Genomic DNA, 18,080 nt, shown 5'->3' with positions numbered 1-18,080 from the left:
TGACAAGTAGATTTTTTTGTATTTTTATCTTCTCTATTCGCGAGTGTCCCGGACAGAAAAAAATATGTTACCGCGAGCATGCTTTTTGATAAACTAATGTTAGTTTAATTGCTATATGGACGTAGCATGCATACCCAAAAAAACTCAATGCAATACTAGAAGACACAGCTTTCAGAATCCCTATAACCGCTTTCAAAAACGAGCTGGAAATGTAAAAATCCACAAAAACGTCATTGGTGCGGATTATTCGAAATACTGTGAAAATTCACTTTTGCGTAGGAGCCTTTTGTTACGCCACGTTAAACAAACCACAGCGTTAATTCGTGCATGACGCGATGTCGGAGTGTATCTTGTTTGAACGCTTTGACGAGAATATATTGTTAAACTTGCTGTCTACACTAATTTTCGGACCGAAGTGTCTTTATGCTTGACGATTCTAAGTCGGTGTTCTGGATATATTCGCTGTATAAATAACAATTCTTGTACCCGTGCTGGGACGCTTGAAATCCGCAGGTTAAATAACACGTATATACACTTTTGCCCAACTGACATGGTGCTTACATTGTAATCTGTCTAGGTTAAATAAACACAATTTAATATCAGGAAGTATAAATATGCCTGCGCTGTACTGCATGCGGTAAACAAGTAAAACATCGCTTTTTGTGGATTCTTTACTATCAATTAAGACTAACAAACAAAAAAACTTCACCGTTTACGTAATGTTTTTTATCAAATTTTGTTTCGAACCAATACTGTATTATCTCTATACCGATATAAGCCAAAAAATAGATTGTCATCGCTTTAATATTCGTTATCACAAGGTGCGGCTTCCGTATGATTAGAACAGGTGTGGATCCATAAAAAAAAAATCCGATTTTGTTGCTTGGAAATCGAAAACCTCAAACATTTATTTATGAAAAAAAACTTTTATAAAATGTTTCGCCTTTATTGCCAGTTTAAGTGACTTATTGTGATTCACAGGTTAAGAGTGAACGATGAACCCAAAAGTTAAATGTTACTGTGATGTTTGCCTTGATAAAAATGAAAAACAAAACAAAATCCTATCTGTGTTCAGTCATTCACTTATTCGTGTACTGTAAAGGCCAACAATGCTAGCAATAACGAACATAACAGCCAATGTGATGTTATTAGAACAAAACAACTTTTTGGTTGATGTTGCAGTGAAATAGTGAACAGAACTGTGCAGAAATAAGTAAAAATATAGCATTTTTTTAATTTATTACGTTTGAGGTTAAGACTTCTCATTACACTGCACGGCTCAGCAGTTTCTACGAGGAATGGATTTCGACAAATTTCCCAAACCGCAACAGCTCAAAACTAAATCCCTTTTCAAACAACTTTTTGGCAATAATAGAACGAATGGCGCCTTCCGTGCCAAAGCCCTCGTCGCACGTACATCAAGTTAAGCGCATACACATCACAGTAAAACTATTTGTCAAAACATGTTTACAAGGTTCCAAGAAACCGGATCTGTTAATTTGTGCTGACCTTGGTCTCTGCTGAGTTATTCTTAATCACTGGGGCGGCAGTAGTGTTTCGGAATTGTTTCATTTTTTACAATGGTGTTTTCTGTTTCTGATAATTTAAATAAATGTTTATGTACTTTAGGTTTTGATTTTTACCGACGTTATTGTTATATACAAGTTGAGTAGATTTTCAAACATGCCGTTACCACAGGGTTTCTTCAACTTTTTTTAACACAGACCCACTGATAATCGCGTTGACCAGGGTCGGCATGGAATATTTTGTGGAATGATGTCATAAATTTGATGTTATGAAACAAAACAAGAAACCCGCTGTTTTCGGTCCTACGAATGTAAAATTAAAATTACGTGTAAATACATTTGATAAGAAGGCGCCAGAGCGTATTTTAGGAATACTCTATCTTTTGAAAGAGAAATTCATTTCTTTTTCAAATTATACACCAAGATTTAAATTAGGCCTTCGTGGACCTCTATTACTAGACCAGGGTGGTCCAAACCCAGGCCCGCGGGCCACATGTGGACATCATTGTTCATGGCCCGTGAAGCACTGTTGAATTATTGTAATGCGTATAGTTGAGGGTTTAATCAAAGAAATATTAAACGATCAGCAAGCATACTGCAATTGTTTGGTTATGATTACATTTTTTTCCGGTTTCACTATTCAATAACCAGATTAGCCTACTATCGCTTATCAAGTTCGAATCCATGGGGTGACAAAGAACGCCTAATTTTTGTGATGTATTAGACCGGTTTGAAAGTCGCACTACGTATTTTATGGGAGTTTTTAAAATGGCTGTTTTGCGAACTTACAATTTATATTTGCTTTTTGCTTTCCGTCTTTAATATGAGTATAACATAAAACTACAGCCCAATATAAATTACTATTTCTGCCCCTTCAAAGTAAATCAACGATAAAATATGCCGCGCTTCCGTGAAGTATTGTTTTACAGCACTGGTTCTCAACCGGGGTGCCCTGGCACTCTATAGGGTGCCATTTTTGACGCTTTTAAGGGTGCTAAAAGATATTTTAAATTCTTTAGGATTTTGTTGCTCTATTAGTAAGCTACTTAAAACAAGTGTGTCGCCAGCCAAAAAAGGTTGTCAAACACTGTTTTACAGGTTTTCACTATGACTAAAGGCTGACGCTCTCCGTGATGCAATTTTAGCCAAATTAATCTAGTTAAAAAAAATTCTACGCTTATAAATGCAGTAAGGTTCTTCTAAATTGAAATTTTGTCAAATACGCAATTTTTTTCGCTCTTCGCGCGCACCTTTTTGCCATTCTCGTTGTCACTCGATTCCATTTGCGCACAAGTTCAACGATAGTAGCAAGTTTGTGGACCTTATATGTCCTTCGACGTTACTTTTTGACGATGCTTTGCGGCGTCATCTTTGAACTTATCATACCCCGACCAAACGAAAATGTAGCCTGCTTTATGTGGCCCGCCAAGAGTATGCAACGTATATTGTGGCCCCCGATGCTGTCAACCTTGGACCACCCTGTACTAGACCATGGCCCTCACGGGTTCCGCAGACCACATTTAAAAAACCCTGCGTCACGGTTATCAGGCGCCCAGTGTTTGTTTAGTAATACAATCATCAGTCACTTTTATGACTTGCAGACAGCTATTCCCTGTTTAAAGTGAAACTAAAGTGAAAAGTTGGTGAGCATTTGACCTCACGTAAAACGAACAATATTTTCCTAGGCTTAATATTTTTATATATTTTAATTTATTTTCACGTATAGCAGAACGGTTAAAAATGGGCCCGAAATAAGAAAGAAATAGTGTTGTGTATACTTTCGTGTGGCATAAATAAATATATTTTACATCGTGGCAGATTAGTTGAATTGTTTTTTCATTGTATTTTTTTCGGTGTCTGAATGCTAGGTAACTGTGTTACTTTTGTGACGCACGTAAGTCGGAGGTCATTTGATTGATTTGTTCCGGTTCAAATTTTCGAGTTACTTGTTTCAGTTTACACTTTCGGTCGAGATTTAGTCGGCCATCGCACACTATACAGGGTCTCTATTGTTTAAAAGGACGGTCGCATGACTTTCACACTCAATCGAGTTGTTCGGTTGATTCTGGTGTGCCTATAAAACTGAACAAGGGCTTGAAACCCACAAAAGTAGTAAAAAGATTGCGTTCTGGAGACACGCAAACAGTTTGCGGCCATATCAAGTTGTTTTTTCAAGTAATATGTCGAGAATTTTTTTACGACATGTTTTTAAGCAATGTATATTCAAAGTCATTGTAAAGCGCCCATTCCAGAGAGTTTTATTTCAAAATACCTTACTTTATTTTTAATAGAAACTGGAACTAAGTAGAAGCAAAATAAAGGTGCTAAGGTAGAAAAAACTTTTGGTTCTCAGAATATGCGAATGGTAGAACATGTGTATGTGAGTGGCCTCTTAATAGGTACAATATCCATAACGCTCGGAGCTACTTTCTCCAAACTTATTTCCGCCGCAGAACACGAAGTTTCCTAGCCGACCGATATGACAAAGCGTGACGGTTTCACTTGTATTGAACTACGAATGCATTCCCAGCGAATTAATATAATAATTAATTCCACTTTTGTCCCTAGGAATATCGCTCCAAAGCGGAGGTGAAAGACCCTATTGAAACCGAAAGAAAAAAGGCATTGAACTTGTGGGCGAATTACAGACCGACTGGATATTAAACGGCGATTTCTGTCCGAATTGGTAGTCGCACAACGAAAAAGCTGCGTGCCGCGTACGTTGTTTGACGAATGTAAGCGACAAACTTAAAACACGCTTGGTAAACTAGCAGAGTGAAACAGCAATCGACTTTTTGCCGTTATTCTAAGATTTGTTTGAAGTTCAAATTGGTTTGCGATTTTTATCCTATTCGTGTCGCGACGTGGTATAGTTTAAAAGTGCGATGTTTGTCGAAGTTTCCCCTTAGAGAGTTTAAAACCGGCCAGACAGTATCAACAATAAAATGACGGAATGTTTCGAAGAATTTTGCCAGGTCCGCCTAGCAGCGTTTCACGAACCTTCCATTGGGTTACCCTAGTTTTGTTTCACGGTTTTGGATTGGCATAGAAAACAACTCTTTAAAGGTTTCTAGGGCAGCAGGACACGCTGAAAAGAGTTGGTTAAATTTCAAACAGGTGCGTACAGCTATAGCTATAAAGCAAAGATAATAGAACCCGCTTTTCAGAAGAAGCTATCGATCATTTTAACAAAGCATTGAAAACTTGCGTGGTTAAATAAAAGCAGACCTATCACTTATCATTTCAATAAATTATGTTGCCTGGTGGAGCTAACTCTATTTTTAAACTTATCTTTTCAGTTAAATATTTGCTTTACGGTTCATAATTTTTCTATGGGTATTCCGTATGGCTTTGATCAATTAAAATCCGCTCATGGCGATTTGTTATATTGCAAATAAATGCCTTTTAAAAAAAGCGTTTCCGCTTTAGGTAATTCTACCGACTGAAATACGCCATGAGTTAATGAATAGACGAGTCTCGGGACTTCGAGCAAAGGAGTATGTTAATGTTGTAATTGATTTGTGCAAGCACCTGGTTATGGTCGACCCTCACCCAACCTGCGCACACACAAACAATATAAACATGCGCTTGAACTCTAATGCGCCTTCCAGAGAGCAATCAAGCGCGCTGATAGAAAGCTTAATTGGCTGCTTTCTCCAGTTTACCGGTTCTATTTTTATCGTTGCGAGTTGACGACGAATCCTTTCTTTCTATAGTCTAGTTCACATGTAAGAACATTAGGTGGGTCGCAACAGTAGGTCGAGTATTCGTAGCAACGACAGTTTTTTTATAATGGTTTTCAGCAGGCCTGCGGGCGTTTTTAACAGCCGTTTGTGGTAGCCATTGTTCGTAATGTTATTCAAAGCATTTAAATTTTAGAATCAAGCTTTCTCCGTGAGGAAACTTAAAAATGGAAATATTAACGTAAGGTACAGTAAGCAAGTTTGAAAAAAGCGGAAGCAACCACTTTGGACGTGTGAGATAGAAACTTTTTAGAAAATGTCGTTACATTGTCATTTGCAGGACGCGTCTTTCGAGCCCTGGTTTAAAAGTGAAACAATTTCACGAACAATGTCAGGGGTCGACGTTTCAAATATTTAAACAGCAAACAAGAAGGATTGTTTAGAACAGAAATGGGCACAACCTTTTACCAGTCGCGGCCAATACCCAAACTCAGAAACAGGGTTGCCAGTTTGGATTTTTTTAAAGCCAAATTTGAAAATTTAGGCTTTTTTTGAACCCTTTGAGTTGGATTTTTTTAGGCTTTTTTTTTGTTTCATTCAAAATTTCGTGAGTTTTATGTTAAGAAGAGATCAAAATATCACAAAAAGAGAAAAAATGCCAAACAAAATGTACAAAAAGAGAAAACAGTTTAAATGTCTGATTTTTTACTCATGTTTTTAACTATGAGTTTTACTTGTATTCGATCTGTCTATGCTTGGCAATTTTCAAGACAGGTGGTGCAAACCTTTTACGCTAAGCAAAATATTGCTTTTCGAACCAGCTGCAGAACGCACGTACAGACTGACAGATTAACTGGCAGAACCAACAATACATACAAGCAGAGTGTTTCAAAACTCCGTAATTCATGAAAATGCTTTGCGATTCTTGCAAACTGGAGGTGCAGAGGAAAGGTAAAAATCGATATGAGGGAAGATGGGATAGTAATTTAAAAATATAAAATAAGATTCTATCGTTATAAAGGTTAACATTGTGCTAAATAGTTAGTATGAATTTAAAAAACGGAAATGTGTAACAGTTATGCATTTCTTAATTTCTGATTTACAAAAAAAGTTGTATTACCATTACTGCTGGGATTATTCTTAAACTCGCTTGGCAGATCGCCGTTCGTTATGCTGCTTAAATACCGGGTTGTTTAAATCTAGGGTGATCCGACTGTAAACACTGTCTTTATTGCCGGTTGTATAGCGAACGTGAAGTTTTGCTGCGTTGGAAGCAACCTTGTAGTTGCTGCAAACGAAGCGGAATGCTAACAAGTGTACACAGGCATAAATAATTACTTGAGTCAGGGAATTGTTAAAAATGTTAAACAACTGGAGAGCAAATTGTGAAAAATGTGGTAGACTAATCCATGTCTCAGGTTTCGCGCCAATACACTTCCACATCCGATTGAACGACGTTAGAAAAGGAAATTTACTTAAAAAGCCGTTTGTACTAAACTTATTAGGGATATTTACCGGTTTAATGCTATGTCCGAGGCCTTTGGGTAAAAGTAAATAAACTTTTTAAAAGTAATGGAGGAAGGACTGTTAAGAAATTCGAAAATGTAACGTCCCTAAACTAATGCATGTTATTATTCTGAACTTCTGACGTAAGAAGTTATTTGTATACTTAACAAACAGTTAATGAACCAATTACTCGTGCATGTTAAACTTGGATTAGTTGTGATTCGTAGGGATATATCTATCTTTTTATATTTGTTTTACTTTCAAACATTATCAATATCAACAGCTGTTGGTAATATGTCCAACTATTTTTTAAATGTTATGCAAAAAATCGTGGTAACCTTTTCATGAAGGGTCTTGTGTGGCGTTTAAAAACGTCAGTATATCTTTAATGTGCGGAGGTCTTCTAACAATGCAATGTGTTTCAAAGTGCCGTTGTTTGCCTTGAAAGAAGATAGTAGAGGTATTACTTGAGCTTACACTGCCAGGATGCAAGGCTGTCAGGGTTCATGTCATGTGCAGTTCACCCGTGACTTCTTAAGTTCTTGCAGAACGTTTGAGTAATCCTTTACTGTCATATCACCCCGAGCACCTTTGGGAACTTGTAAACGAAAAGTTAACTTAACGTCAATCAGAGTCCTATTTACCTTGCAGAGTCATGGTCCGTTACGTTGACAACCAAGTATTTGCGCGAAATTCCTAATCGCCAGCGTTTGCTGGTGTACATGTACATGTTTTGATTTTTTTTTGAGCTGTGTTGTTGTTTTTCTGTTAACGATTCTTTTGATATTAACGAAACTTTTGGTTATTTTTCTTTTTCATTTATTTTTTGCGAAAGCTTTTAATATTTTGTAGTTTGCATTTTATGGGCTCAGGTGCCCTGTTTTAAAAATGCTTAGGAGGGTTTAGGGGTTTATAGTTGGGTTCATGGTGACCTAACAAAAAGGTCCACTATAAATTTTCTTGTAAAATGATTGTTTCGTTGTCAAAAAACTATAAAGATCTTGTTTAAATAACCAACATGGATATTGACTTATATCCACTTTGTTGCTGGTCAATGGAGCAAACAGCTAGACACTGTTTTATATTTATTAGAGTTTTACGATGTATGCTATGCGAATACACCTTTTACCTATTCTGCTCGAGGCCCACAAATTTTTTTCAAAAGTTATGGAAGTACAAAATGAATTACAAAGTCTATAAACCAACGCATTCTTTCCTATAGGTACTATAGACATTTTAACAGACTTCACTATGAATATGGATTCGATGCACGGCGGCAAAATGGCGGGCGCCGAAACCGCGATGCCGCAAATGGACCACATGGGCCACATGGGCCACATGGGCCACACGGGCCACATTGACCAAAAGGAAAGTGCCACGATGGCGGGCAACGGTAGCATGGACATGGGAATGGCGCCTATGGAAATGATGATGACCATGGTCTTCAACAATAAGCTGCCATTTCACCTTCTCTTGAGTTCTGTAGAGATCAGATACCGTACAGGTAATAAAGTCTGTCCATTGGGAAAAAAATTGACTAATCGGTACTTCTCTGCCGAAATTTTCTCTGGCTTTGGTAGCTTATTACTATAGCGCCCAAACTTTTTTTTGTGGGTTATAAGGAAAAAGCTATAAATGTTGTTTAGGAATGCAAATAAATGTTTTTGAGCTTCGACATGGTTTAAGAATAACTAATTGTAAATGCAAGACTTTTTTGTTGTCGCCATAGCTGTAATAAATACTGTATAGGCTACATTGAGTAATTCCAGGGCTATATTTTTTTAAAAAAACTTAAAAGTCCGGCCCTCTGCTGCTCAAATCTAAACAAAATAAAATGGAAAGTTTGTGAGTCGTCAGTCGTCAGAAAATGCATTTAATTTTTCTTGTTAATTAATTTTCAATAAAATGGGACATTTGCTGAGAATCACATTCAAAAACCCTAAAGGTCCTAATGCGGACAGAATTCCACCAATTAGGAAGACCATGAGTATACTGCCAATTGAGGTCTGTTTACGCCAGTTTTTCTCAACCTTTTTAGCGGCAAACCAAATTCTAAACGTAGGTTAAGAGCGAAGCTTTATCGACCCAACTCTCTAAAACGACATTTAAGTAAGTGAACACTACAGTATATAACACACAAATAGAATGAATAAATTCTAATATAATAAAATGCACAATGTCGTCTTATTTCTCCCGCAGTTTTTTCAAATATTAGAGAGGTCCAATCCCAATAAATCTAACCTTGCTAGTCACTACAGTCGGCGACCCAACCGAATCGAACAACGGCCTATAGGCTGAGAAGCACTGTTTTACGCCGATAATTATTAATTTGTTGTCGATTATATTTGGCGCAGACTTATTCATCGGCTGCATGCTGTTGTTCTTCATCGGGATTGCCTACGAGTACATGAAGGCGTTCCGTCTCAGAATCCTGGATCCCAGCTGCTGTGCCGCGCCCTGCTGTTCTTGCGCGAGCTCCAAGAAACCGCGCTCCACCAGGCAGAGATACGTCACAAAGGTTGTTTACTTTTAAAATCGCACTTAAAGTCGGTCGGAGCAATCGCACGCCTGGTTAAAGGGGTTTGGTGTGCGTTGGTAGGCGTGTGTTGGTCAAAATAAATCCACGTTTTATGAATATAAAAAAATCGCCAAGAGTAGGGATTTCCGATACTGAAGATTTTTACCAGATGTCTTAGGCCAAAAGCATCGTGATCTGATACCAAAAGCATCGTGATCTGATATGGATGCTAAACTAGAATTGAAAAAAGTACCTTTCAAGGTAGAATGGCAGAGTCGGATCGAAAATCATGGTTGAAAAACCGATAGCTATCTGATATAACTATTTATTTTTTTAAGCCGTGACACCTTTGCGCATGACTCAAAGTCCAAATTGTGTCGGGGAAGTTTTTTGACTAAATCGCGGGGGAAATCAAAACCACACTGTTTGTCGACTTCTAGTCGAGTCTGGGTCCTAAATATGACTAAAATAAGTCTGGGTCCTAAATATGAGTAAAATAAAAGTTCAAATTTAGACACTAATCGAAATATCAGACAAAAACCAAACACCAGACAGGAAGAGTTTATTTTCTATCCGTTACCTTAACAAGGTGAACTGGGTTGGATAACACTTATTATTGTCTGTACAGTTGGAAGAGAATTGCGCTTCGTGCTGTGATCCCAAAACGTCACGCGGCAGTGATGTTTACGTCACCGATGTTGACGCTGCAATCGATGACGAAGTGGGCTTCACCTCCGACAGGTAATATGCTTCTTGGGTTACAAACTTTAGGTGGAATCTACGAGCATAAGCGGAGTTGCCCGAGGGTTGGTCTGGACGTCTCGAAATGCTGATTCAAAGCAGATAGTGGCTCTATAAGTTATTTATAAACTTTTTCAAGTACTTTTATGGCCCTCCCTACTGTGCAAGATAGTAGGCAATACGAAGATATCATTAGTGGTCCAATGAATAGTGTCATTTCAGGCTAGCATGTTTGCAATTTCAAAAACTCTCGCGGCACGCAAGAATCTTTAGACTCAAAGGTACATAGTGTGAGAACCACTAACTAGTCTATATTGAAATCACTCGACCTTTTTTGGCCATCAAAACACTGTCGTAAACGCTCAGAACAATACATGGCGTTTTTTTATTAAAAAATGCATTGAGCTTTTGTTAATATGCGTCTTTAAGGTTTAGGCAAAACAACGTTAACGTATGTAAATGGTAAAAGTGCTGGTTATACAGACAGAATATATCGTTCGTCTCTTGGCCAGTTCTTTTTTATAAAATTAAGCTCTTTTAAAAAAATGAATGGTTTCATTTTACTGGTCCAGTCTCATCATATTCGAAGATATCGTTACTCTTCGGAAAGCTCTGAAATTAACTACTTTAACCTTTCGCTTTCGCTGTTGTTTGTTATGGCAATAAGACATCACGCGATTGCAACCCAGATAACCTTGGGGTTGTGACGAGCCGATACGAACCCATATAAACCATTGTGACGCAGCAATTTGTAACCTCTGATGGACACAAATAAGTATAGGCTAAGTGCACAGATTCATATTATACTAAGTGTAGTGACATCATGTTTGCTTATTTAGGTTGCGACTGCTTAACAGGTTCGCCAAACTTACACGAGTTTGGGTTGAGTTGCCCGAGGATGGATTTTAGCACAACAGCTTAAGACAGACACTGGACTCAAGCCATAAGACTGAAATTAGGAAAACATTAACGCCAAAATAAATCTAAATTCGGAATAAGATCAAACTGACAACCAAAAGACTGAACGAGGAACCTAAACCCGTCAGAATAAGACATGAGCGACTATAATACGATATAAACAACTCTATTACCGTAACCCAATAAGTCCTTCGAAAAAATTTCAAGGTTAAGTTAACTTCTAACCCCAATCGCCTGGTACCCAAACATTGACGCCAAATCGGCCCATATACGACTGCTGCCGAACCGGCTGCACCCAATCGTCCCACATTCCAACAGTTGTAGATGGTATTTAGACTAATTGGGAGATTTTCATATGGTTGAAGTTATATGAGGTATTATTCCGCCATATATGTTATCGCGCAATTGTTTTTATTTATGTTGTTACTAAGGGGTAATTTTAAAACAACAAAACGCTTTTTGGCCATTGGACTGCAAAAAAGTAGTATTCGCCATCCTTTTGACATTCAAACGCAATAATATTAATTTAAATATAAAATAAAAACATTCTATAAATCTATAAGATCGACAGAATTTTGTATGTAAAAGTCTATTTTAGTGACTCTTAAAATTCGTTATGGTCAACATTACTAAAACCAAAATCTCCACTGCTAAAGATTAAACCAACTGTTTCATGCGCGATTTATTCAGCGAGAGTGCGCACAACCCGATCTGCGTGCACCTGCTCGACACCGGCCTGCACGGCGTCCAGCTCGTCTTCTCCTACGTCATAATGCTGGCCGTGATGACGTACAACGTGTGGATCGTGTTCAGCGTTGTGCTGGGCTGCATCGTCGGCTACCTGGCCTGCAACTGGCCTTGCTGCAAAAAACGTCAAGTGGGAAAGCATCGAAATGACAGGCAGAGAATGCTGCTGCAGAAGCGACAGCAAACCGATTGCCATTAGAGGCGCCTTTGGGAGTTTTTGTTGTGTTGGAAAGAGTACTATAGTGGTCGTGAAACAGCTCGGGTTTAGAAAAAGCTATACTTTAGAGAATTCCTGCCGCCGTTTTGCGAAGCACACAGCAGGTGTCTGTACCTTATAGTAGTATAGAAATTTCCGACGATGTCAGATCGGAGCCGATACCCGATACTCGGGTAGTATCGGTGCCGATCCGATCCAGAGGTTATATATGGTTTTCACCAAAGATATGCTAAATTATTACTTGCTTTAAGGTAAACTTATCAAAAAACAGTAAGTTTACAACTATAGCAAGCAAATTTTATCTTATAGCATGGAAAAATTACCTTTAAACGTTTTGTTTTTAACGGTTTTACTTGTTTGAGTATAATGACGTCAATTGCTATCGGATCGGATAGCGACACTCTTTATCCAAAATATCTGGAACCTGTATCGCAATAAAATGTAATTATCGGACATTCCTACCTAAAAGTAAAAGGTTTCGAAAAAAAATCTATGAAAAATCTTGTATGAAGGCCTCGAGGGTGGCCTCATAATATTGGGTTTAATTTGAATTAACATTTTAAAATTTGCACGTTATTGCTAATTAGCAGTTAAACCTACGAAAACATGTTATAGCATAGTCAAAATACCCATTGGGAATAAAAAAACATTTGTCATCAAACACTGGTTTGTTGATGGTTGCTGTTTTCAATTTTGTTTTGAGAGTATATTTAGCTTGTTGCTAAATGAGGCAATTCTTGCTGTAAAGGTGATTAATTGCTGTCATTTGATTGTTGTTATCTGCAATTCTATCAGTTTAGAAGGCTGCAAATCCTATTTCTGCGTAATTAATGGTTAGTTCAAAATCAGTCAAGCGTTTAATTGTCTTCTCGTTTCAAGAAGTAGTCGCTTTATGTTCGGTTTGCATTGCAAATTGTCGGGTCGCTCTACGTTCTGATTTCGCCACCCCTTATCATATGTTAACTGTAGAATTGGGAGTGATGGATATGGTAGCAATTTGTAGCCCAGATCTTTTGAACTACAACCCCACTTTCTTCGTGCTGATTCGATTCGCTTTACGGGTTTATCTCTTTAATTGCTTCTCGCGTAAAAATTTAGCACAAAGCTTATAAATTGCTTTTGCTTTGATTATTTGTTTATTTTCGGTTGCATTTCGGCTCGAGCGCTTCTATCTTGATTTCGCATGGTGCGCGTTGTACAGAGCGCATGTAAATTAGATTGTCGTAATGTCGGTCGATTAAACTTTCGTGTTTGTAACGACAAGTGTACAGTGTGTCTGACAATCATAGAGGAAACTATTCATTTACAAATCTTTGAAACTCCAGAACTAAGACCGAAATTAGAATATCATCAACGCTGTATTTCGGAATAGGACCAAAATAGGATTAATTCCGTAAAATTTAGAAATGGTATAAATCGGAATAACAATACCTAAACCCGTATAGGAATAAGGCCTAAACCAGTCATAACAATATTAAACAACATATTACCTAACCCTACCCCCCTAACTTTATCACTAACTTCCGCAATAATTTGAAGCATAAATGAAATAAACCCACGCGATTACCCGCCCCTAACCTCAACACCGTAAAAATTGCAATATCAAAACAGTGGCACCCAAACGGCGCTGGTCAAACTGCGGCGCATAAACTACGGTACCAAAACGGTCGACGCTAAATTGGTGGCTCGTAATCGTTCGTCAACCTTTCAAAATCTTAAAGGTGTTATTCCTACAGATGTAGGTCTTATTCCGTCGTGATGTTAATGCATTTTTGTCATTATTATGTCGTTTATCATATATTACGTATAAAAAAATATATAGAGATCTACATTGCCAAATAGTAATATACAATTGCAGTTGTGGTATAAAATGTTAGGGATCACAGTGTTTGTATATTATGGTTCATTAAACAGTTCAAAATACTAGCACTCTTACTGTTTAGGAATTAAGGTCGACAATTATCCTGCAAGGCTCAAGGTCATTTCGATTATCACATATTCACATGGTTCATTAAATGTAGAAATCCATAGTCTTACAAAATGCCAATATTAGCAGTTATAATTGTTACAATTAATAAAAGATTGAATGATCTTAATCCAAGCCAATATTCGATTTTCTACATGTTGCGAAGGTCCAATGTCTATAGTCGACTTTCTTTTGAACGTATGCGGTCAAATCACAATCGTATGTAAAAACACGCAAAATGGCACTTATAAAAATAACCCACGAAGCAGCCTATGAATTCTCAAGTAAAATGAGTCAGCGTATTTTAGCACAACAGTGAGGTCCATTGTTCTAGCTGCCAAGCCGGTATGTTGTTTTAAGTATTGCCTACAGCCAGGCATCAAAGGAAATACCAAGAACATGAAGGGTAGGAGTCATTTATCTTAACTTGAAAAACAATTGCGAACCAGCATTTAGGAGGGCAAAACAACTATAAGTAAATTGAAATCAGCTCAACTGTGTCGACCTAGTTTAACGCTCTGCAAGATCGACCTTTAATTTAGTCGTTAAATATAGATTTTATGTTTCATTAACCTTAATCTGTCCTAAATATTGAAACTGGCAGAGTTTAAAAAAATTGTTAACCAGACTAGGCGTACGTCATAACAAAGAAAGCTTCTACTTAACATAACTGACTGACGATTGAAAACATATACGAGTACCGTAAAGTCTCAATGCAACAATAAACACCGACTTTTTGGAGCATCTGCACGACGAACAATCGTACATTATCGTGGTATGTTGCACGAATTGAAAATTCGAAAGAAATAGAGCAGGGCTTTTTAAACTGGAATCCATGAATCCCCTGGGGGTCCGTAAACTAGCTTTAAGGGTCCACGAAGGCCTAATAGAAATATTCGTGTATATTTAAGAAGTAATAAAAACTAAACCGTTTTGCACTGAATGTATTTTTTTGACCAAAATCAACAGATTTCTGAAGTCTATTTGTATTAATACGGCAATTTATGACGTCATCTATAAAATTTGCTTGCCTGGTCCACGCTAAGCAAAAAAAAAATAAGAGGTTCGCAGTAAAAAAAGCTTAAGAACCCCTGAAACAGAGTATAATTTACGAAGAAGACAATTGACAGTTTAGTTTAATTGGTTTTATGGCGAGAAATCAGTATACAGCATTTTGTTAAAAATACCAATACAAAAAACTCCACTATAATGTATTATGTTTTAAAAGTTAATTATAGTCTCCAAAACGCAAAATTTCGTTTTAATTCGCAGTTGCGATCAAACAATAAGACCTAAAAAGCAACAATACCTAAAGCAGAAAAATCCATAGTATTAAGACCAACGACATAATAAAGCCTAATAGGCAGTAATATTCAAGACAGAACAAGATTAAAATCGTCTAAATAGAACCTAAACCTGTCGGAATACCAAATTCATTAGAATAAGGCCTAAATGTCCAAAATAACGGCTGAAGCAGATGGTATGGGACGATCGGGGGCCATTGGTCTGGCATCGGCCGTTCTGGTGTCGGCGTCTGGGCGCCCTAGTTTGAATCAGCGGTGTTCCGGTTTCGGTTTTGAACATTTTAAAAGTTCCGGTACAGCTCCGGTTCGACTACATTTATTTTCAAAACCGGTTTATAAAGTTCGGGTTCGGTGCAATATGAGATGAAAATGTGGGTCAATAAATGTGGGGTTACGTGAGGTAAACATGCAGCTCGTTATTAAAATATCGGGAAAAAAAATAATGATGTTTTATTTAATCAGTATTCACTTTTTTCATAAAATTTCGAACATGGCAAAACTTGACTATGCAAAATAGAGGTTGTGACGTCATGCTGGAGTGAACCGCTTTTGTTTAGAGGTTCAGGTTCGGTTAAGGTTCAGGTTCTTCTAAAATATTGGGTTCAGTTCCGGTTCTGCTCCTTAAACTTTTACATAAAACGGTTCAGGTTCGGTTACGGTTCGACTCCCTGGTTTGAATGGCGCTGTTATGGCGCCACTGTTTTGGCACCGGATTTTTTTACCCTGTTTAGTGTTATTGGTGTGCAATGTGTTGGGTTAGAAAATGGGTTAGAGTTGGGTTTAGGACTTCAAAACTTTAAAACCTCTTTAACTTGATTTACCCTTTGGTTACCTGACCACAGCGTTTAACGGTATTTGTTCGTTTGTATTACCAAGTCTAAGAGTAATACAACAACTTAGGAATTAGACAATAAACTCGTGTTTAAACACCGACAGACTTTGCAGATAAAGTTGTATCTAGTTTATTGCCTCTATGTTTGTGGCACAATCGCCTGGCAATAAGGCTAAACGGCTCTCGTAAAGTTGTACTTATTTCTTACAATCCATGTCCGCTTTTCGGCGAAATAATTAATGCGAGGCAAGTCGAAAGACATTTAGTAATTGTGTCAACTTGCATTCCGTGATGGAAACATTTTAATCCGGGGAGCAAATTTAAAGCTAATAGTTTCATTAGTCATTGTTACAGAACACGAAACACGTCAACATGATAATAAGACGCATTTCCATGCTAGCTTTATTGACTAAACACAAAACGACGAGTTGCATAACAGTTTAAGCAATTTGTGGTATGAAAAGTATATTTTAAAGTTCAACCAGTGCTTTGTTTGAACATATTAACGCTGATAAAGTCATCCATCGGAGCGTTAAGATACATTGCACATCGACGTATTCACTTTACAGGTGGAGAAAGCAGGATTTGCAAACTATAACTTTTTGTGCCAACGCAAATTTATGTCTTGCACATAGGTTGACGAAACGTTAGTCCAGGATCGACAACCTTTATCCCGCCGAATGAAACCTCCTAAACAACTGGGTACGGAGCCATTCCTATTTGTTTTTTTTTTCAACTATATGTAAATCCAAAAACTTTTCTTTTAGACTTGAAGGCAATATGAATATATACACACAATTTAACTTCAGTACAGGTAGCAATGATATTATAATATGCATACGATTTTATATCAGTAGATATTTATATACAAATCAATATTAATCCATTAGTAACTTAGTAAAACTGAGTTACTAAGCATGAAGGAATATAAATATATTGGGCGCCAATGATGACTATATGATATCCGAAGGTCGATTTGGAGTGCGACTTGAGTCCACAACTTGCAGTGTTATTTAAAAAAATTCCTGAACCTTTTAAAAGAGTTCTTAACTTTAAGTAATAGCTGGTGACCTGACTGCAATGTTCAACGGCACTAGGAAATATGTATTACTCATTCAAACAGCAGTATAAAATTGTAATAATTGAAAACGGGCGTGTGCAGTAAGGCAACGGATCAAAGTGAACAACACCAAACTCCAAGCTTTATCTTGATAAATGTTTAACGAAGCAGACGTCATGTACATTGGACCGAATGGAAAGTAATTAAATTGTTATCATAACCTTTGCGATAGCTGCCAAACAAATCGATTTCGATAATACGGCGTAACAAAATAAAAGTGCAATAAATACAATGTAAGTAATATATATTGTGATAAAACTCCATAACAGGAAAAGGGAAGCATTTGACTAATATAATGACAATATGCTCAACCTCGCTTTTGCGGATAAAAACGTACTTCAACATAGAAACACAGCCGTTTTGAAAACGCATTTTTAAAGATAAATTATGTCTAAGGAAAAAAATGATGTAAAAAAGGGATACCATTTAAATTTCTAGGACAACTATATTCACTGTGGTTTGCGATAGGTTACCATTTAATCAACCTCAAACTATACATTCAATGCGACAAAAGTTGGTGTTTAGCAGCTTGATTTGCGTTGTAAAAGAAAAAATGTGTGTACAAAAAAGATTAAAGCAGGAAAGCGTATAAAATCGTACATAATAGCTTTGCATTTTAAACGCTAACGAGTAACTCTTCAGGCAGGCGTTAAACCAGTTGTCCCTTTAGAACATTTTTTAAACAAGTATATATTGTCCACAAAGTACATATTTTGATATTGTGGGGCGAAGTCTAAAAAAACTAAGAAATGAAATATTTGTTTTAATGAACATTAAAAGCTTGAAGTTTTTGGGTAACAACTTATGTTGGGGGCAAGTGACCTAATTTTAGGGGGTCCATGAATGCCTAAATCAACTATTAGCGTATATTTTAGCAATCAATTTTTCCTCGGAAAAAGTAGCCTATTGTTAAAAATAAAACGTTTGTGCACTGAATATATTTAACTTTCATTTCATTTTACATTCTTTGGACATGAAACAGCAAATTTCTGAAGTCTGTTT

General features: G+C 37.2%; 1 protein-coding gene across 1 annotated transcript; it reads left to right on the top strand.

Annotated features, from left to right (window-relative positions):
- Positions 1-7,942: 7,942 nt before the first annotated feature.
- On the top strand, positions 7,943-13,595 carry LOC146145388 (uncharacterized). The gene is made up of 4 exons (XM_083389938.1): positions 7,943-8,219; positions 9,070-9,233; positions 9,862-9,974; positions 11,583-13,595. The coding sequence occupies exons 1-4, from the start codon at positions 7,967-7,969 to the stop codon at positions 11,836-11,838; spliced, it is 786 nt and encodes a 261-aa protein (XP_083246064.1). The 5' UTR covers positions 7,943-7,966; the 3' UTR covers positions 11,839-13,595.
- Positions 13,596-18,080: the final 4,485 nt, after the last annotated feature.

Source organism: Ascidiella aspersa, chromosome 5 (assembly GCF_963924565.1).
Source record: "Ascidiella aspersa chromosome 5, kaAscAspe10.2, whole genome shotgun sequence".
Taxonomy (NCBI): Eukaryota; Metazoa; Chordata; class Ascidiacea; order Phlebobranchia; family Ascidiidae; genus Ascidiella; species Ascidiella aspersa.
Note: the sequence above shows the minus strand (reverse complement) of the source record. Positions and strands in the feature narration are given on the sequence as shown.